This window comes from Tachysurus fulvidraco, chromosome 8 (assembly GCF_022655615.1).
Source record: "Tachysurus fulvidraco isolate hzauxx_2018 chromosome 8, HZAU_PFXX_2.0, whole genome shotgun sequence".
Taxonomy (NCBI): Eukaryota; Metazoa; Chordata; class Actinopteri; order Siluriformes; family Bagridae; genus Tachysurus; species Tachysurus fulvidraco.
In genome coordinates, this window is record NC_062525.1 from 16,445,536 (window position 1) to 16,468,194 (window position 22,659).

Sequence of the window (22,659 nt, forward strand, 5' to 3'; positions counted from 1 at the left end):
GGGATCATGGCTTTGTTACCACACTAAACCACATTCTTGTAATTCTGGTTAGTAACATTGCTCTCAGCTGAGGAAGTAAAAGCTTACAGGTTTTTTTGTGTTTTGTTGTTGTTGCTGTTTTTGTTGTTTTCTTACTCAATGATTTCTGGCTTTGTCTTTGGAGACATTTTGGGAGCTTGACAACTTCTGGGACGATTCAACGCATCAATACAGCAAATGTTCTCTATTTGGAGATGATAGCTTTCACTGTGGTCTGGTCGGAGAGTCTTAAAATGGTTTTGCAATCTTTTCCAGATTGGTAGATAATGACATTGTATATGATCTGTTATAATGTGCTTGCTGAATTTTTATGCTGCCAAAATTGACTTTGATGGTAAGGGGTAATTTTGGTGACATTTATACTGATGAATGCTGTCTGAAATTAAGTCTGGTTACATTTAGTCAGCATATATAATGTGTTTCAGCTGATTTAACTGTGCTGTTAAAGAAACAGAAAAATATTTGTAACCGTTTTGTATTAAATTGTTGTTGAAGAAATAAGTAAGTAGTGGGTATCTGTCCAGCGGGTTTTGGACTACTATTCAGCAGAGTTCACTAACAAGCTAGCAATCCTGAGGGCAAATATTACATTGTGTAATCAATACCATTCGTCGATGTTCCCAGCTAACTAATAGATTGGACAATATTCTTTCTTTTTTTTTATATTCTGTTATGAAAAATAAATATCATTTAACAAGCTGGCTAACAATGAAGTATTAATAATAATAATAATAATAATAATAATAATAATAATAATAATAATAATAATAATAATAATGTGTTTGACCCCTCACTGGTGGCTATTATTTGATAGAGCAAAACAAATCCTAGCTTCTGGGTCAGCATTAACGAAAACTGAATTAAAAATATACTAGTTATATTTACAATATATACAAATAAAATATACCAATATATAAACAATATTCTTTTTAACCAGGTGCTAATTAAAGCCTTTGTCTTTATGTATCATTGTATTTAATCAGCCATTGCTTAACCAGATTTCATGTCAGTTATTGTCATGATGTAGTGAGAGATTGTATATAAGTAAATATATATATATATACGTATATATATTTTTATATATATATTTATATATATATATATATATATATATATATATATATATATATATATATATATATATATATATATGAATATATATATATATATATATGACTGTGACCTGAATTGTATTTATTGTGTGTTGTTTCACTGCTCTGTGTGTTACTCCTTAACTGCTCTTCCATACATGGTTTGAACGAGCCAGTATGCTAGTGATTCTGCTGAACTGTGTGACTTTGGGCATGTTCCACCCGTGTGAGGACAGTGACTGTGACTCAGAACGCTGCAAGATCCTTGAGGTGAGTATTGACAAACACAAATATTGTACATTAAACAAGCTCTGTGATATTTTAAGGAGATAGCATATTTTCAAAATTACAGATATGTTTTGCAGATTTGGGCCAAGATGTGTCGTTCGAAGTCAAACTTTCAGTCAAAGCACTTTTCGATTCATGTACAGTACGGCTGTCATAGAAAGTCTTTAAAAATCCTGTGTTTGCAATTTTGCCAATTCAATTTCCACGAATAAGGCACAAAAATCTCATCGCAATTTTAAAAAACCTGCAACAAAATCAAGTATTACAAATCTCATGTGAAATCCTGAGTGGACTGCGTACTACAAGCAGTGTAAACATAACAGGCTGTACATTAAAACTAGAAGAAAAGAGTTTTTCTAGCTGTGTTTTTGATTGGATAGTGATGAGCATCTGCGGTCATGCTGACATTGACAAGTTCCGACACTTTTTGATTTTGGTTCTAGCTAAAATCTTAAAAGCATTACAAATCAAGCTCTCAATCTGTAAGTTTTTAATCTATCTTTATCTGAAGACTCTGTAGCTCTTCGTCCTATATAGACACTAACAGGACTATTAGCTTATTCTTCTTCGCATATGGAAATAAGACATAGATAATACAAAAATAAGATGTCAGGACAATTCACAAAAGCTGCCACGTATTGTTCAGTCGCTGATAGGAAGATATACAGGGTCTCCCAGGCCAATGTGATTCACATTAACCTCTGCCTGAGATACAAAGGAATGCCTTTGGTGGAATAATGGAAACCAATGAGATATAATGATATAATAAAGCCGGGAAGTGTGCAGGACTCCCATCTTCCCCCGAAACCACCCCCGCCTTCTTTGCCTGCACAATAACACATCCTCCTGTGTTCCTCTCTCTCTCTCTCTCTCTCTCTCTCTCTCTCTCTCTCTCTCTCTCTCTCTCTCTCTCTCTCTCTCTCTCTCTCTCTCTCTCTCTCACTCACTCACTCACACACACACACACTTTCCCTCTTCTGACAATCCCTCTCTCATGTACACCTAATAGTCTAAATACAGAACTAATGCTGCTCTAAATACCAAAGGAATCCGTCTGTTTACATGTAAAAGAGTTTTCCTTTTTCAGTATTGGTGAATGAATGCGAGCAGCTTTGACGGAGCACATAACACATTCCACTGAATATGTTTGGGAAATGTGTTTAAGTAGGAGATTTAAGTAGTAGAAGTAAGTTGCTGGATCCGAAACTGGAAATACACACACATTTAGACAGAGAGCCAGTGATATTTCAGTCGAGACACATATCAGAGAGAACGCATCAGAGAGAAGGTCTTAATCAGAGCATACAGACTCAGAGATCATCTATCAGTACAGCAACCATCCATCAACACCATCAAGACAAGAAAGACATATATAGCTTTGAATGTGTCTTGAACTTTCTTTCTTGCGTCTCGCTGGTTTTCTGCTGTCTGAGCACAGCTGTTTTGGAGCATATGTGAATAACTCTGAATAAGTCAGGCATGCAGGGTCTGAGCAGGATCTGTGTCTGAAAGTTTGATGTTTCATGTCCTCTATGGGCAATGAAGCAAAAACACTTCTTGCTTCTTGCTTTTTCCAGGTGGAATAAGAACACAGCCGTCTTTGTTGTTATTTTTGTTCTGATATATTTTATATTTTATATATTTGCTGTAAATTGCATGATAGACAGACACAGGGCAAAAGTCTGTTGTTTTTTGCAAATAGGCTTCATTATCAGAGGCTAATCCATAATCATAAAGAGAAAACACCAACTTCGATCAAAACGGCAGGTAGACTGTACAGGAAGTACAAGAGAGAAGAGTGAAAGAGAAGAACAAGCATTTATTCTCATGCGATGTAAGTTAACCTCGTCTGTACGCAGTAATGATGTAATCTGCATACCAGCTCAATACAAACACAGGATGAAAGACATTGTCAGTAGAAACAGATCAGTGGGGAGGTGGTGACCATATGTTTCTCCATTTTAGTGTGTTTGCATAAAATCAGGATTTTTTTTTTCCTCAGAAGAGCATATCCATGCACACTAATGCCTTATGAATGTGCATTTGCCTGTAAATCTGTTTGCGTCCTTTCTTTTGCATATTTTTCTGATCTTCAGACAGATATTGGAAAGGCAATTTGAAAGATCAAATCCAGTATTTAATGATCTTTTTAGTTCTTTTATGAACAAAAATACCTTATACTCATATCTCCTGTAAATAAAATATAAGAGGTTATGCCACCTCCTACTATTAACCGTAATTTGCAGTTCTTGTAACTCAGTATGAGTCTTTAACATTACTGTGGATGGATTTGAGCCCACTTTCTCCACTGGCTTTATTTCAGATGTTTCTAAATTGTCTTTCAGGTTCTGCCACCACATCATTTTTGGATTTAGGCCTTTACTTTTAGTAGCGCCAAATGTAGTTATAGATAATAGAAGAACTCAGGAAGTGGAAGATACATTTTCATAGCACTGTATGTGTGGTTTGTAAGTGGGTTTGGATGTGCATGAAAAGCAGTGCATCAGTTGTACTGGAATAACCATCTCTTCCAGTAAAGCAAAAACTTATATCCCAATCACCAGTATTCCTAATAAATAATTATTGTATATTATTTATTATAACAGAAGACCAGCGTGTACAGATGAGCTGTTTCAGTCGTACATGCACTTCTATTCATCTTGAAGCTAGTGGCAAGAAAAGAAGAAAAGATGAATAGTGAAAAAGGTGAAATGCTAGTGGGTGCTGCAAAGAGAAGCAAATAAAAAAGCCGCATGGGCGAATATGAAACCATTAAATGGTGCTGGCAGACTGTGCGGACAGTCTAGGACTGCACTGTTGTGGGGTTTCCCCCGTCTGCGCTGTTTTTCTTTAGAGAGCTGCTAAACCATGGAGAAGCCACACACACACACACACACACACACACACACACGCACACACACACACACACACGCACACACAAATGCTTTGTAGTCCAAAAGCCATGTAAGGCTGAGAGAACCTGGTTCTTCAGAGAAAATATGCCTTTTAAGAAGTAGCCGCTTGAGAATTCCAGTTTTTTTTCCCTCCACATTGATCTCTATAATCTGTGAATATCTTCAGATGCATCGCTGAAAAAACTTTGACGTTCAATATTTTATACACATATTTAAAATGACAGTAAATAGCTCACCAAACGAAGCTGACAGAATTGACAAAGATGTGTTATGTCTTATCATTCGAGGCAGGAGCTCGAATTAATCACATGAGGATAAGCAGTGACAGTTCATAGGCAAGAAACATTTTTTCCCCTATTTTACAATGGTCGGGTCAAATGACATGTTTAAGCATACAGTATACTGTATTTACATTTATTTAATGTCATGTGGACTTCCATCTGACCCACAGTGGTGCTCACAATATGAGATAAATCACGCTTGCAAATTAATTTGCAATCAACTATCACAAGCTATCGTGTTTCTGATCTGCATTATGTACTACGATTAATGGTGAATGAAAAGAACAAGTGTGAGTGGAATCTGGCTGGAAATGATGCAGCACGTCAGAACCTGTATACCTACTGCTGCTTAATTAACATTCCCTGTTTGGTGAAAGTGTCTTTGCTGGAGAGATTCCCTTGCTTAAGAGTCATCGCTAATGCTGAGCTAGCACAGAGACTGCAGGAGACTTCCCCATGCCATAACAGTAACCAGTTCCTTTATAGTGTTTTTTTTTTTTTTTTACAAGCTTTGTTGTTTTTTGTGAACAGTTCTACTTTTTCCACAGGACCAAGATTTACCTCCATCCTAACAATCCATTAATAAAATCTAGTGGAGTAAAAATGCCGCCATGTCTAGTCCTCACTGAGACCTAAAGAAAAGGACTGAGGCACATTTGAGTAAAATTTTCCACCTTAATGTATAAGATGGATAACCTGTCGAATAATGTATTAAATGGGCAAATAATTGGTGCATAAAACTCTTACAGTAAGAATCTTTCCATATGTTCTGCACATGTGCATTTGCACAATTTTTGCTGACTAAAAAAAAATCAGATTGATGAAAATAAGTGAATGAACATTGCCAAGTGTCAAAGGAACACGCCAGCTTCATCTCTCATCATTATATGGTGCACGAAACAAAGTTACTATGAGAATCCATGAGCAATGCCAAAATTAACCAAGTCTACAATGAGGAAATTGTCCATGTCAGATATACTCGGCTAGCCCCACGAGTGCATGTTTGTATTACAAAAACATATGTTAAACTTGCACTTCTCCTCATGTATCCTTTCTCATTTTTAAACCCTATTATACTTTTTTATGTTTGGCTATAATCCCTGTGCCACTTTGTGGTCTCTCTCTCTCAAAAACAGAAAAAAAAAAAAAAAGAAAATCAAAATTCATTTCATAATTCTAAAATTATATAATTACAATTATAATTTAATAATAAACAAATATTTACTATATATTTACATATATTATATATATTTATATGTATATAATTTATATATATATATATATATATATATATATATATATATATATATATATATATATATATTTAATATTTACAAATATTTACAAATAATATATCCTTTCTCATTTTTAAACCCTATTATACTTTTTTATGTTTGGCTATAATCCCTGTGCCACTTTGTGGTCTCTCTCTCTCAAAAAAAGAAAAAAAGAAAAAAGAAAATCAAAATTCATTTCATAATTCTAAAATTATATAATTACAATTATAATTTAATAATAAACAAATATTTACACATAATCATGTATTTACACATAATCAGTATATGACGTGACACATATAATCAGGGTCAATAAAGGCCTGGTCGAGGATTTGTGGAGAAAAAGCACAAGTCAGCAGACACACACACACAAACACACACCCTCCCAAATTCAGTCTGCTGAATATGGCAGTGGTGTGGTTAGTGATTTAATTTTTTTAGTTATTTTGCATGTTCATAAAATGAGTAAATACTCCTTAGTTCAAGAATTGCTTAAAATCTTAAGGATCTGATGCTACACCTTGTGCATGTCTGCTTTTTCCAGGATTTCGACGACTTCATTTTTGCATTTTTTGCCGTGGAGATGGTGATTAAGATGGTAGCGCTGGGAATCTTTGGCAAAAAGTGTTACCTTGGGGATACCTGGAATCGGCTTGACTTCTTCATTGTGCTGGCTGGGTGAGTTTTTTTTCTCACCACAACTTTCCAAAATCACCATTAACTCTCTGACATCTAAATTGATTCTTTTTTAGATCAGATCATTGGATGCAATTGTGCTTAGTTTATTCAGTTTCCGTGTCACATAGAGAGCTTGTGATCTTTTCTGCCAGTTTGTGCTGGAAGAGGGGCTAATATGTGTTAATCACATGCCTTGTTGCGAGATAGCACAGGATTATGTGTGGAGATGAAAATGAAACAAGCACATGGAGCACGTGAGAGGACATTCCCAGGAGAAATCAACCAAAGTCTGTACATAAAGGAAGCAAGTAGCAGTGACAGGCTGCTGGCATGTTCTTCTAAACCACACAGGAAATACAGGCTCCTGCTACGTTGGCTAAATTAGTTCATCAATGCTGATTAATAACACTCCAGATGGTTACTTAGTAGCAACACAGCTTTGGGTGACCAAAGATAGATCGTATTATCATTTTTGCTTTCTTAAATTTCATTAGAAACTCATCAGTCATAGTATCAACAAATAATGTTTCCGTCTGCTTGCAATATTTAAACTGTCTGTGAATTCAAACGTAATGTTAAGTTATTTGTACCGGTCCCTTATAGCTGCAGGTTTTTATTCCAAGCAAGTAGAAGTCCCACCTGAGCCAAGATTAGCTGATTAAACATGTAGAATCAGATGTTTCTGCTGCTTGATTAGCATGAAAATATGCACAGACACACAGGCACACACACACACACACACACACACACACACACACACACACACACACACACACACACACACACACACACACACACACACACACACACGCTCTTTGGGGTTAAGATTGTACCCACATGTTGTAGTTAAAAATCAGAAAAAATTGTGTAGGAGACCTTATACTGCTTATCTGCTTATCCGATTGGTCACGGGTAAGCTGGAGCCTATCCCGGAAGGTTAAGGGTACAAGGCAGGGTACATCCTGGACAGGATGCCAGTCTATCACAGGGCACAACTGTGCACACACATTACAGACAATTCAGAGATGCCAACCTGCCTACAACACATGTCTTTATACAGGGGGTTGGAAACCAGAGTGCCCAATGGAGACACCCCCACCACCCAGTGGATGATGTATTATTCATTTAAAACAATTAAAAACCTTTCATGATTCATACCGAGGTGACAATGTTCTCTACAGCAGTATACAGTACATGTATGTCAGATAATTGCGCATGGGCTTGCTCTATAGTAGCAGACTGTTAGCAATCGTATTAGACTGTTAGATTGTTATTGTGGGGTTTTTTTTTGGCTATACATTATCTTGCACACTTTTTTAAAATCAAATTAACACCCTGGCCTGGTTATGAAATGCGTACAAGATCACGGTTATGTGACAGAAGCTTGGAGCACTTCAGAGCTGGAATGCTTCACTTCCTAAGACAGAATGAGAATTCGTAATTTGGTCTTCATTCACTAGCAGGGACTCTCCATCAGCTATTGAGAATGCTATTGGCTGTGGTGTAAATAAATCAAGTGCTTCAACACTATGTCACTCTGACTTCCAGTTTCAGAAGGAACATACAGAACATACAGAATCAAGTAACAGCAAGTAGGCCATTCCAGTGTGGGGACTAAATTTGGATTATTTTAAAATTTCATCAAGTTTTTGTGTTTTATTTGGAGGAGATATAACATTCTCTGTATTTATAAAATACAAATCTGTCCTTATGATCCTTTCGTTGGTAATAAAAAATTAAAGGGTCATGATATCCAGCAGAAAGCAGATTGGAACTGACTAGACATTATTTTTTAGCTGTGTTGAGAAAGCTTCTGTTTTGTCTTTCTAGGTTACACTCCTGACACTATACCAGGCTGCTTACAGTGCACTGATGCTTTGGCATCCTTGCTTACTATCTAATGTTTGTGTGCACATTATTCGGAAAGGCATTCACGTTGGCATGAGCTTGTCATCGTTTTTAAAGACCATTTGAGAATTCAGCACTAAGCAGCCAAACTATCAGCCTCACACACCCCCAGCGGCTTGGCAACGAGCGCAGAATCATTTCACATTCCAGCAATACCCATCAGCCCTTTCACTTCCTCACAGTGCACACGTAGGTGCTCAGGTTGTTTGAGGAAGCTCAGAAACTCCTCGTCATGCTTCAGGAATCAAAATATATCACCCAAACTATAAAGCTTATAAAGGCTTTTCTACAAAGAAGAATTGATTATGCTAAATAATAACTCTGCTATTTTAATTAGTGCTGATAAAATTGTTGTTAATTGTTTATGACAGAATTGATTGCCATCAAAGGAGATAAAGCTGTTTTTGTCATACACAGTATCCTGTGCAACAGTTAGTGGATTATAGATGACTATTTGTATTGTTTACTTTACAATATCATGTTAATCTGTAAATTAGACTTATGGCCATTGTCATTTATATATTACATGTATATTTTTCATAACTGTTGCAACTATTTTTAATAGTTTTTTTTAACTATTGTTGAAGAAAATGTCATCACATAAACAGCTCATACAATTTTCTTTTTTTTTAATTAACATATCAACCCTGTGAAAACTACACCTCCCATGAAATTTAGTCACATGGCATCTGTTGGCTGACTTGTGATTACTAATGACACCTGTTTGCAATCACACTTCTCCATTTAAATAACCCCATATTGTCGAATACATTTGGTGAACTCTTGGTCCAGTACTGAGCCTGTGATGAGGCTAAGCTTATACTATCTGCCTGTCTTGATTTGTGTTTGATTAAGGACTGTTTCATGTTTACTTGTCTTATTTCTGCCAGTTTAACGAATACCTAACCTTTTTCCTGCCCCATATTTTTGTCTAGCCCTGTGAATTGTGGTCCATGTGGGTTTTTAATTAAGGAAAAAAAAAAATCACTTCTGGAAGTGGTAGGAAAAAAGTGACCATTCTAAATGACAGCAAATGTATTTCGAAGACGTCACACAGACCCTGTAGGCTGATCAGCATTATTGCTGATGTTGACTTTGCTACATTAGCATTATTTAACTACTTCGATCACTTTGCCAGCTGTCTAGGTTTCTTTCATATTTAGGTTTATCTTTCATATAAAAGGTGTTAAAAGACAACTGAGACCTTTTTAGCAAATGTCATAATCCCATTTCATTCCTGTTTGTTTTTTGAACATGATCACAGTATCAGTGATTTGCTTGAAAACAGGGATTCCAGCAGTGTGTCATGTTGAAGATGTTGTGGCATAGAGTTAACAGATACAAATGTAGAGATATGGACACCTACTGTAGAAACTACATGAAATTATCGGCAAATAATCAATGCATGAGGAAGGGTATAATTAATACAGTACAGTAGGACTAATAGGAAACAGGTGAACTCATACAAGAATAATCACATAACATTGACAGCATGCACCTGTTTGCATCCCCCAATGCTCCGGCAGGGCACAGTCCCATTCTCTGTCATAGTGGCTATATGAATCAGAGGCTAGCTGAAGGTAATATTAGCTCTGACAGTCATCAGTTGTTCAGTGGTTAAATAGCTATGATTAAACCATGACATTTTTTCTTTCAGAATATTGTCTTTATTCCTTTAAAACGAGGAGGTAATAAAGGTGTTAGGAGGTGTAGACAAGATCTTTACTTGCTTGGAAAAATCATAGGCACATTATTTAATTTGTATGTCTTTGCCATATTTTTTTTTTCTGGACACTATGTCTGACATGATCTCAATTTAAACAGTCAGTACTGGTATTTATTGACTAACAGAAACCCTGGCCTAAAGTGTTTTATTTTCAATCTACCACTAAGAGCTGCAACATGTTATTATTAGTGATTGATTGCCCCACGAGCTTCATATCTAAAGTAACTTGTGAATGTATTCAAACTTCTTACTTTGCTGCATCCTGCAGGATCCTAGTCTTGATAACTTAATGTTAATTAAATACCCTGTGAACCTTTCTCTCAAAAAAACTAGTCTTCCATTTATTAAAATCTGTGTTTAATCCAAACAGTTTGCATTTGATGACATCTGGTTACAATGTATGTGGCCAAGCTACATACACACTACAGTACAAACACAATACAGACATGTTCCTGTAAATGTTTTAATATTTCTGCATGCTGATTGGCCATTAGATTTAATAAGGTAGTGAGAAAGGGCTTGAGAGGCAATGCCAGGCCTAGTTATGTTACTACTGCTCTTCACTTTCCCACAGCTGCATTGAGATGAACTCCCCCTCTCTGTGCAGGTATGGTGCACTCTGCCAGTATAGTGTCCATGTCTCACAGTAACAGGCTGACAGAAGGGAGTGAGAACTCTGACAGGCTGACTTTAAGCACCGGAGATCTCTCAGCTAGACAGAGACTCATCTCAGGATTATCTTCTGGCACATACTCACCATTTATTGCAGACTTGAGTCTATCAATCCATGTTGATGCTATTATATGACTCTGCTCTGCAGGAACACTATAGTGAGACTTTGTGGATCTAACCAGTTTCAGTAAATCAGGTTTCCACACTGTCAAACATTTTTATGGCACAATATAATGATTGAACATTGTATTATCAATATATAATGCTCTCTTGAGATTTTCTCTCTCTCACACACAGTGCATATGCGGACATATTTTGCATGTCATGGCAACTGTAGTATGTCCTCTGTGCTCATTGGACATTACTCATATGGCTACCTGGATCTCTCAGAGGCTTTATCTTGTGCTCTTGGCAATGCTTGATTGCTGTACTTCTTTCAGCACCTACAATTTATAGTTTTCATTTTGTTTTCATTAATAAAAGTGGAAAATAAATAGTGGTGCATCTGGAATATTCTCTGTTGGCTAGATGAGCTACTGTCTGATTTATTTGTATGCTATTTTCATGTCCTTGCCAAAGATTTGTCAGGACTTTAAAGGCATATTCATTCACTTTGAGTGAATGTCTATGGCATTCACTTCAGCAGCAGCTCATGAGTCTAGATTTTGGTTAGGCAGAATGATATTAATAACATACAAAATTAAGTCGAGACATTTATATCTTACAATCTAGTGAATTATTTTGGGTAACTCTGTAATAGGTAGTTGGTTTGACAATATAGAACATCCAGAATCTAGCAGCTCATTCTGAGTGAATTTAGACACAGATACTTGTGTTGAGTTGTGTTCAGTATAGCAGGTGTGTTTCACACCGCTATTGCCACTCGTGCAAGTGATACACAGCTGAGCTAATATTATTAACTAGGGTTGCCAGGATTCAGTAAAATTTCCTTTCCAACTGGATCTCAAAAAACACAAAATACCTGAAACGTGACTAAATATCTGTGACACGGTTTTTTATTTCCTCAGCCTTTGAGTGGAGAAATAAAGGAACAGTGGTACACCTGCATTTCTAATGTACAAATTAGCCACTCTATAATCCATTTTTCTCTGCTTCCCACTTTTCAAATGCATCGTACACTTTACCCGTCTTTGTGGAAATTTGTTAGATTTAAATGTGACTAAGCTTTCTTCCTTTTAATGATCCCCGGTCATTTACTGTATGTTGGCAAACGATGATCATCTTATGCTCCACTGGACTGTGTACACTTTTATCTGATAGCTCCTAAATCTCATATTTGCGTTGGGAAGCATCTGGAAATCAATATCAGAGCTTTTCACAGGTACTTACAGATGTTAGGATCCCCCCACACACACACACAACATGTGTGTGTGTGTGTGTGTGTGTGTGTGTGTGTGTGTGTGTATGTGAGAGAGAGAGAGAGAGAGAGAGAGAGAGAGAGAGAGAGAGAGAGAGAGAGAGAGAGAGAGAGCATTCACAGGCATAGTTAAGGGTGGGAAGTCTACTTTTTTTTTAAATAGTTCACAAAAAAGGAATATTCTACACAGGAAATAAAATTATTTATGGACATTTACATTTATTGAGTGCTTGAACACATTATACAAAAAAATAATTGATATCTAATATTTACACTTTGTTTCCAACAAACCAATAAACACATTTGCCATTGAATTTGCAAATCACATGAAGATTTGAATAGTGTTAGATTTGTGGTGGTGTCCATGCTCAAGTTTTTTGTCGTTTTCTCTTTTCATCTCTCAAAAAGCTGCTGTGAAGAGAATATGCTCTGCTATATACTGTACATGACACGCATCAATATCTTCTCAGTAAGGGAAAGTAGTGTAGTGTAGTGTAAATATGTACTTCCCTTTCAAGAGAACTCAACGCTGGGTCATGGCTTGAAGCAGTGTCTGAAGTTCTGTGTTAAAACACACCAATCTATCAGTTCAAAGAGGTTATGTGATGAAGCAATGCACACCAGTAAGTCCATATAAGGGCATCTATGTCACATCACTCCAGATTTGGTGTTTTTCTGTATTCTTTGTTGAGAATAGGGAAATATTATATATATATATATATATATATATTAGAAGACTAGGCATTTATTAGACTAGGCTCTTAACAATTCAAACAATGTGTGCATCCGTGTCCATGCTATATCACGACAAATGACACTTGAGCAGGATGCATGCGCAGCTCTTGAGCTTGGTCGTTGGGATTGCAGGTGGAGTTGGCAGAAATGTAACAAGAGACTGGCCAATCCCTTTCTCTTGTTCTTTATGCTGACTCTGATGTATCCACTTTATCATCATACAACAACTCCCTGCTACCCAGGGTTAAAGAGACCTTAGCTAGCAATCTGTCTGCTTCCTTCCACCTAAGCCTACATCTGTAGGGCTACTGTACATCTGCATTTTTAATCAAAGCTTTCATGTCAGAAGGCCAGGCTAGTCTTACCATGCACACCATGGTAGTCTTGTAGGCCTGGCAGGTCAACCTGCTTAAAGACCTGGACTGTGGCAAGGGACTTAACCCTGAGGCTGTAGCTCAACTCCACCAACCCACAGACCTTTTCATGGAGAAGCTGTGGCTCAATTTAACGGATTTAATTTTAAGGATAAAAGTGAAAAATAAAGCTTTCTTCCTGGATGCCCATATATTGCCCCAAGGCGTATTCATCAATGCTGTTAATACCATCATCGATATGAGTCAGGAGGTGAAATGCCAGTCTGCACCATTCAGAGATTTTATCCCCCACTGCAGCCAGGACCCCGGGCCTTCCTCTAGCTGTTGGCCTCATTCTAGCACCACTAATCAGGAGAGGTAGGCATTTGACTCTGGTGTGTTTAGTGGGTTTTGGACACCATAGAGAAAGGGTACAATGGACAGAATCCAATTTTCCTCTTGTACTCCCCCTTTTCAAGGCTTCTCACCCACTATTGTTGGAACAGTACAAGTTTTCTTCCTCCAGCAGGAACTGCAGTCACTCTTGGAGAGAGGGGACATAGAAGACATTCCCCCTACAGAGACAGACACAAGGTTTTACAATCGGTACTTGCTAGTTGCCAAGAAGGATGATGCACTGCATCGAATTTTAGATCTGCATGTTCATGAAGTGCATGGGAGCATGGAAGCTTAGTTGAAAGATATGGTGGCCAGTCTTCATGCTTGTCCACATGAGGTCTTTGGCAATCCGGAAAAGAGTGTTCTTTCTCCCTCTCAGGAACCACCTCCCTGGGGTTGATTTGGGATTTGACCACGATGCAGGTATGCTTCTCTCCTGCTTGGGTGAATTCCAATCTTTTTTCCAAACAAGCTTTTGGCTAGGCCAGCACATTTCTACTGCTCAGGCACAGAGGTACAGTAAATGTGGCTCATGGCAACAGCAGCCAACATTATCCCTTTGGGATATCTCTTTGAGCCTATAGAGTCAGTCAGAAGTTTCTGTCCCTAAAGACAGCTCTTGTCTTAGGCTATTTTGTATTCCTGGCAAGAATACATTCCCAAGGTGCCCACTATGGCTGGCTGCAGGGTCATTTTGCAGACTTCTTTCCTCAACCCCATGAGTTGGTGGAGTGGTAAAGTCCACACCTTCTGTGCCAGTTCAGGCTCTCAGCACTTATGCACATTGTTTGAGCACATGGTGTACATCCTCTGAACTGCTAGTCTGCTTTTTTGGCTACAATAAAGGCAATCTGGTCTCCAAGCAGTGTCTGGCACAATGGGTAGTTGAGACTATTTCCTGGGCCTATGAGGCTCATGGCATGTCTTCATCTCTAGGCATTAGGGCCTATTCTACTAGTATTAAGTATTGAGACAGGTTCACCTCATTTCTTGCCTACAGAAATTCAACTCTGTGTGGTAAGGCTTGTGGTGGTTGGTTGTGTGTATATAAACATGGGATGGGGCAGGAATTCTGTGCTTGGTTCTAGTTACTTCTCATTGCTAGTGGAGTTTGTGACTGTTAGATGCAGTCCATTTCATTTACCACCAGAATTCACCAATGTTTTCATTGTCTGAGTGTGCATTCCCCCCAGCACTAATGATAAAGAGGCTTTATGTGAGCTCTATGGGGCTATTGGCAATCTGCTCACTCTGACGGACTGTTTATTATCAAAAATCAGTGCTCCCTAAATTCCACATGCTGGATCTTGTTTAGACAAACATCCCTGACATGTCCCCATGAAGAGCCTCGACAAGACTCTGTTATGCTAATTCTAGCATGCAGACAACTCATCAGATGCTCTAAAACAGTTCTGAAGCAGGTGAAAACCTGGTCAACAGGAGCCACCTCTGCAGTTCAGGACTGTTTTGAGTGCACTGACTGGAACATCTTCGGGGAGGCTGCAACCAATGGTGATTCTGTCAACTTGAAGATGTACACAACATCTGTGACCAGCTACATCAGCAAGTGCATTAATGATGTGACCATCTCCAAGACCATCACCACACGCTCCATCCAGAAGCCGTGCATGCAGAGAACAGGACGGCCCTAAGAACCACAAGGGCAAAATTGCCCAGAGCCATCAGAGAAGCAAAGAGCGCACGTGCCCAGACAATCCACAGCCACTTCCAAGACAGCGGAGACAGTCAGCACATGTGTCATCCAGGTGATCACAAACTACAAGACAACTTCACCTGCCTGTGATAGTGCCGCTTCCCTCCCAGATAAGCTGAATGATTTCTATGCTCGGTTTGAAGTGCAGAATAATGTAGTGGTAAGGAAGACCATCCACCTCCACTTCCACCTAACAACCAGGTATTCTGTCTATCCAAGGAGAAGAGTACTCAATGCAGAATTAACCCAAGGAAATTCTGCTGGACCAGACAACATTCCTGGCAGGGTGCTTAGGGAATGTGTAGAACAGCGCAGCTCGAACCATATCATCAAGTTCGCCTATGACAAGACCGTGTTGGGTCTCATCAGCAAGAACAACCAGCCAACATACAGAGAGGAGGTGCAACAGCTAACTGCTTGGTGTAGACCCAACAACCTCTCTCTGAATGTTTGATAAAACTAAAGAGATTGTTGTTGACTTCAGAAGAGCACAGAGCAACCACTCTCTGCTGAACATTGAAGGATCCTCTGTAGAGATTGGCAAGAGCACCAAATTCCTTGGTGTTCATCTGACTTCACTGGGTCACTCAACCCCAGGTTCATCACCAAGAAATCCCAGCAGCATCTCTACTTCCTACGAAGGCTGAGGGACAGCACATCTCCCTCCACCACCCTGAATACATATTACAGAGGGACCAATGAGAGCATCCTGAGCATCTGCATCACTGCAACTTTGCAAATGCTGTCTTACACATTCAGTCAATTGCTGTTTTGCACAGCTCATTACAATACCTCATATACCTGCTGCTATTATATTAGGTGTTCATTCCTGTATTGTCCTATAGTGTTGTGTATCAATTATTTGCACTGTCTTTTGTCTTACACTGTTTGCACTAGGTTGCACAGACACCTTACTTAAGTCCTTAGCTCTGTGTTGTTCTATGTAGCTCTTTCTTTGTTCTGTGTAGCACCATGGTCCTGCAGAAATGTTGTCTCATTTTACTATCATCAGCTATATATGGTTAAAACAACAATAAAAGCTTGACTTGACTTGACTTCTATTGCCTTGGGAAAGGTGTTCCTCTTGTTGATATCTGTGCATCAGCAGGCTGGTCCGTTCCTCTCTGTACACTGTTACCAGATTTTATAGTTTGGACTTGCACTCCCTCCCCTACAGGGCTTTCACACAGAGCTTCAAACACTACTTTCACAAAGAGGCGTTCCCATATTGTCAAGCCAAAATCTAGCATCTCGTTCCCTTCTTAGGGAACTGGGATAACCTAGTGTTTTGTTGCATAATGATTTCAGCTGCTCTTTCATGAGCTGGTGAAGTAAATTTTCTGTACATATAAATGATAATGTCTCACAGTGACTTTACACTTTAATGTAAATAAGCTAGAGGCTTATCAGGATAAAAAAAATTAACCTGTCAGGTTAATTAGGAAAATTAGCAAATTATGCATTTTAATTTGTTTTTACATGACGTGCATGCTTAGTCTACTTTACCTGCTCACCACTAAATGAAATTCTGTTTCACTATGATATTCAGTCAGATTTGAAACCACACTAAAAATACTCTCTGCTCTCTCTGATTTATTCATGTTTCCAGGTGCATGCTATGTGCCAAAAAATGTCTTTTCAGGAGAATGAGACAAGGACTAAGGTATCATGAAAGGCCATCAAATATTTTTTGAACAAAAATAACCGTAAAAGGTCGTACTCATTTATTTATTTTCTGCCCTGTGGTCAAGTTGTGTTTGACCGAAGCACACAGAGCAGAGCTGGTTTCTTTTCTTGTCATACACCTTATTGCCTTGTATTAAGTTCCTTCATTTCCTTTGTTCAAAACATGCATTTCCTTTACAAATATTTGAAAAGTAGGTCTCAATACAGACTTACATCATTAGTTTTGCTTTGGTTACACTGTATATAATAAACATGCATAAACCAAAATGTAAAAAATGCATTGTGTTGTTTACAACTGAAAAATAAATTAAAACTCAAAAAATAAAAATGAGAAAATTAATTCATCGGATTGAAAATGATAAACAAAGGTCTAAAAAGCAAGAAGAACATGAAGCTGGCTCTCAATAAACTTCTAGATAACTGTATGAAAAACTAGTTTAAAAGCATTTATCACACCCACAGTTTATGTATTCATTTTTGTTTGTTGCATCAAATATCCAGAACACATGGTATTTCTGGAGTGCCAGACTTCAGTTTAGCAGCTTAAATTCATAGAGAAATGTTGTCTGTATCCCAAAATACACAGCATGTTTAGTTTATTTCCCCCAATTGGGTTGATTCAGGATGGAATTGTTTTCATGCTGCAATCAAAACACACTAGGGTTCGACCTAGAACCGCACCGAGACCACCTCAGACACTCTCAGGCGGATGTTTTCGTCTGCATGTGAGTGAGATTGTTGCGTTCACACCTGTCATCAGTTTAGAGATTAAATTGATGTGATATAGGAAACAAAGGCCCAATAAATGATCATCTCTGTGCAGCTCATCAACTTTTGATTATAATCAGTCAGTCAGTCTAATTCTATTAAAACACTGAGCAAGGTAGTATATGGATACATACAGTATGGATGTGGCTACGGGAAAGCAAACCTTCTCTAAATCTCTCTTCATTAAAGTGTCAGGTGGAAGAAGACACCTAGCCCTTCTTGCACCGCAGGCAGGGCTGCTGCTTTGAATACTACCCAACTCTTGAGATAAACCAAGGAAGTAAATGAATTCAAATGTTATTCTGTCTCTTCGTGTACACACAGTGTACGGATATTTATATGTTTTCTTTCATTCCAACTTGGTGATGGTTGTTCAAAAAGGGCATGGCTCCCACTTGGTGAAATCAAAGTGGTTTCTGAAGGTCAGATCTGTTTTGGATGCAGGACTCTTTCCTACTTCATACTTTTCCTATTATAGTGTCCTCACTGCTAGCACTGTGTACTCCAAGAGCAGCCATTATTGACTGTGTGGTCATAGTTGTCAGGCAAGTGGTGTGATTCCGTCAAAGTGTGCCATCCTAAACTAGATCTATGCCTTAAACAAAGATAAGTGCCAGGTGTTTTTGGCCCTGAGCCCAGCCCAGACACTTCATCACTTCATGTTTACCTGTGTGTGTGTGTGTGTGTGTGTGTGTGTGTGTGTGTGTGTGTGTGTGTGTGTGTGTGTGTGTGTGTGTGTGTGTGTGTGTGTGTGTGCGTGTGTGTGTGTGTGTGTGTGTGTGTGTGCGTGTGTGTGTGTGCGTGTGTGTGTGTGTATGTGTGTGTGTGCGTGTGTGTGTGTGTGTGTGTATGTGTGTGTGTGCGTGTGTGTGTGTGTGTGTGTGTGTGTGTGTGTGTTTCATTATGTGCCTGTGCATCATCATTCATGAGTTCAGTGTTTATTTACACACCTATAGTGTATATGTAGAACTTGATGGATGCTAAGGCATGTTGATGATGTGAACAACCATATAGACATGTTCACGTTGTTTAGCTCTACTCTGCTCTGGCTGCCTCATGTTTGCCTGACCTAGCAACAAGAGTTTTTGTGAAGTGTCCTCACGCAAGTTCTGTCCCCCCCCTCACCCCCATGCCAAACATGTACTCTCTTTTATTCCCCTCTCTATCCCAACCACAGTCCTCCAAATTCTCTCTCTGTTTTAGTTCAGTTTGTACTTTCCAGCCACTCTGGCAGATCTTTTGACATCAAAAACGTCATGCATTTTCCCCTCTTTTGATATTTTTTTATGTTTAGTCCTCCCCTATCCTTCCGTTTTTAGCCCTAGTCACCACTGTTATTATTTTTCTATTCCAGCTACCAGCTGGTTTCCATCAGACCCAATCAGTGCTCTCGAAAGCTGCTCTGCAGATTTCAGGAGCAACAAAAGCATAACACATTTCCTTCGAGCTTTTCTTGCTTAATGGAGCTCATACTGTTTGCACATCACCATCATCCCTGGCTCCACAGATAATCTTGGGTATTTAAAATACCTTCAATCTGAGGTTGGTACAGCATACAGATAGCATTAGAGAATAACATCTTCTATCATTTTAAAATTCAGCTGCAGTCCATGTTGGTGAGTTTGTATTTTTTTTTTAATACATACCTGTCACATAGCCAATTAGTTTTGTCAGACATTTTGAATTGGCTGGAATCTGTAGCTGTTAGCATGCACATACACACGGAGGTCGTGTACCCTATTTGATGGCTACAAAGGCATGGAATTTTTCAATGCATCTCCCTCCAAAGTTCACATGTGTGAGGCAGCTGTGGTTGTGTGTGTGTGCTTACGTGTGTATGTGCGTGCATGATAGCATGTGTGTATTGTTGAAGATCACATTACATTGACCCCACTGGATGCTTCTCTTTGACTAAATTTAAAATATCCAATTGAATTTATAACACATGTGCAAGGCTAACTCTAGACTATTGTTTTCCCTTTGTAACACACACACACACACACACACACACACACACACACACACACACACACACACACACACACACACACAAAAACACAATTCCAATTCCACCTCAAGCCACTTATCTCCTTTTGTAATGCAGTTACAATGATTATTCCATATAATATCTTCATGTTATGATAATAATGTTTAACACTTTATTAGTCACATTCTGTTTGTTTGTTTTTTTCATTGTTTTACCATAAATCACCAACCATAAAAAACAAATAATTAATTATACAGTAACATCAACAATATTACTAAAACACATAACTGTGGTAAGTGGAATGAATACACATCTGTTTCATTGCATGAATCTGCTGAAAAAATGTGAGTTTATTATAATCACTCACTTTCAGTAACTGCTTATTCTGGTCAGGGTTGCCTTAGATACAAAGTCTATCCTACAAACACACACTCACAGAGGGAACACTCACTAGAGGCAATTTGTCTTAGCCAATAGCCAGACCACCTACTGGCATGTTTTTGAAAGATAGGAGGAAACCTGTGATCCCAGAGGAATCCCACACATTCATAGGAGAACACCACTTAGACAGAAACACAAGCTTGAATGATGTCCCTGGAGCTGTGAAGTGGCAATGCTCCTCACTGCACCACTGTGCCATGACTTTAATGCAAATATTAAATTATTGCTTTTTATAATGTTGCTAGCATTTATTCAATGCCTGTTTTTTTTTCCTCCTTCTCCTTTTACTCTGCACTTTGTCACTCAACTAATTGCTATTGATTTTTCAGGACATAGAGTAAAATGGTGTCTGAAGAAAGAAAACAGTATGCTTTGGAGCTATCATTGATAAAAAACAATATACAGTCAAAAGTATATATACACCTGACTATCACACCCACACACACGCCTTCTACACTCAGGCACCCAAGACTGTGGTGTATAATTCTACAGCAAACAGCAGGCACGACTTCTGAGCGACTTACATTTACAAGCAGTGGCAGCTTGGTGGACCTGGGATGTGAACTCGTATCCTCCCAATGCATTTTTCAATATGTGAACCACTGAGCTACCATTGGAGGCTAATGTGAACATGAGTGACCAGCACAGCACAGAACTTTAACCCCAGTGAACATCCCTGGATTGAACTTGTGTCAGGCCTCCTGGCTGCGCATCAGTACTCAGCCTCACTAAGGTGCTTGTGGATAAACATTGTGTGAACAAATCCCACAGCCATGACTGAAAATCTAGTCAGCAGCCTTCTAAAAAGAGTAAAGGCTATTCTAGCAGAAAAGTGGGGACCAGTGCCATATTATTAGCCATGTTTTAGGAATGGGATGTTCAACAAGGTAGTATGGTTAAGAAAGAGCACTGTGCCTTTGATTTATGTAGCCATGTCAACTTTTTATTAAAAAATTAGCCTAGCTTTCTTCTGTCATACTGGTTTCATAATCAGTTAGAAACATTCTTACATGCAGTATGCTCTTGAAAAATATTAAAGCTTCATCAGTGGGGAGCACACAGATTATGTGGACGCCGCAGGAAATATGGCACATTGGCCTATTCCATCTGGCACAAGCCCTGCTCATGGGACACATCGTTCGTTTGTTGTTCGTTCTCTCTCTCCAATTGTGATATCACAGGAACTCGGGAACTGCTCTTGGATGGTTCAAGACCTAACTCCATGGAAGACCCTACAATTATTTTTGAAGAGATGATCACTGCTCGATTGTCTGGGTTAGAAATCAATGACTAGCTTGTCTTCACAAGCCATGTAGCAATCTCTTTATTTTTTTTTTGGTCCAGTCTATGTAATATTCAGTGGATCAGACAGTATCAGAATACACAGCACAGCTCCTTAAAAAAACACTGCCCAGTCTAATAGATAGCACTATTACACCACTGCATTACCCAAAATGTGGCAGCATGTCTGCGTTTTCCAGGCTAGAATTGCAAACCCATTACACCCCTCATCACCTCAATCCACTTGCTCTCATTAGTAAAGCTGCTCGCATCTAATAGATTTTGACTTTCTAATTTAAAAAATATATATGTATTACTGGGAACTTGCCATTTTTGGATACAGGATACTGCACTATGACCAGTTTCTTGGCTGCTTTTTTTCTGCTTAGTATGCATAAGATTATATGGGATCATGTTGAATTAGATCCCTAACAAAAGCTGACACTGTTCATTCTAATGATTTCTTTTGAAAGTCTCCATTTGATATTTCACAAATATAACTGATTAGAATTTTAAGGTTTGTTACGGTTTGTTGAAAATTGTTGTTTGTTTTCATTTTTTTGCAGGATGCTGGAATATTCGCTCAACCTGCAGAATGTCAGTTTCTCTGCTGTTCGTACTGTCAGAGTGCTCAGGCCTCTACGAGCAATCAACCGAGTACCCAGTGAGTATTGATATTACTAACCTATTCTACCCTGTACTCAGTGTTTTATAGTGCTGTATATCTTTTAAAATTTTAGCTCTGTGGTAACTGGACACTATTTCAATTCATCTGAATTTAGTGAATCTTCCCACAGTTCTACAGTAATAATCCCATGCCTCCCAAACAGCAAGTCAACTAACTAGAGCACTTTTTTTTTTCTCCCAGCCAGAGGCACAGCAGCTATTTGTGTTTACTGTTGTCCAGGATTTCCTGCTTTCTAGAATTTCCGGGCTAGAGATTAATAGATTATATCTGCGATTCAGTCAACCATGCTGAAATAGTATAAAGTTTTTTTTTGTTAGTCTACAAAATCCAAGGAGGTAGAACGTTACTATTTTT

General features: G+C 38.5%; 1 protein-coding gene across 11 annotated transcripts in view; it reads left to right on the forward strand.

The window, feature by feature from the left end:
- Positions 1 to 1,278: 1,278 nt before the first annotated feature.
- The window catches only part of cacna1g (calcium channel, voltage-dependent, T type, alpha 1G subunit), a 105,330-nt gene continuing 83,949 nt past the window's right edge, over positions 1,279 to 22,659 (forward strand). For all 11 annotated transcript variants that reach the window (XM_047817661.1, XM_047817659.1, XM_047817660.1 and 8 more), the window contains exons 1-3: positions 1,279 to 1,400; positions 6,436 to 6,569; positions 22,184 to 22,281. In XM_047817661.1, coding sequence (XP_047673617.1) covers positions 1,308 to 1,400; positions 6,436 to 6,569; positions 22,184 to 22,281 — 325 coding nt within the window. In that variant the 5' untranslated portion in view covers positions 1,279 to 1,307. The remainder of the gene's footprint in view (positions 1,401 to 6,435; positions 6,570 to 22,183; positions 22,282 to 22,659) is intronic.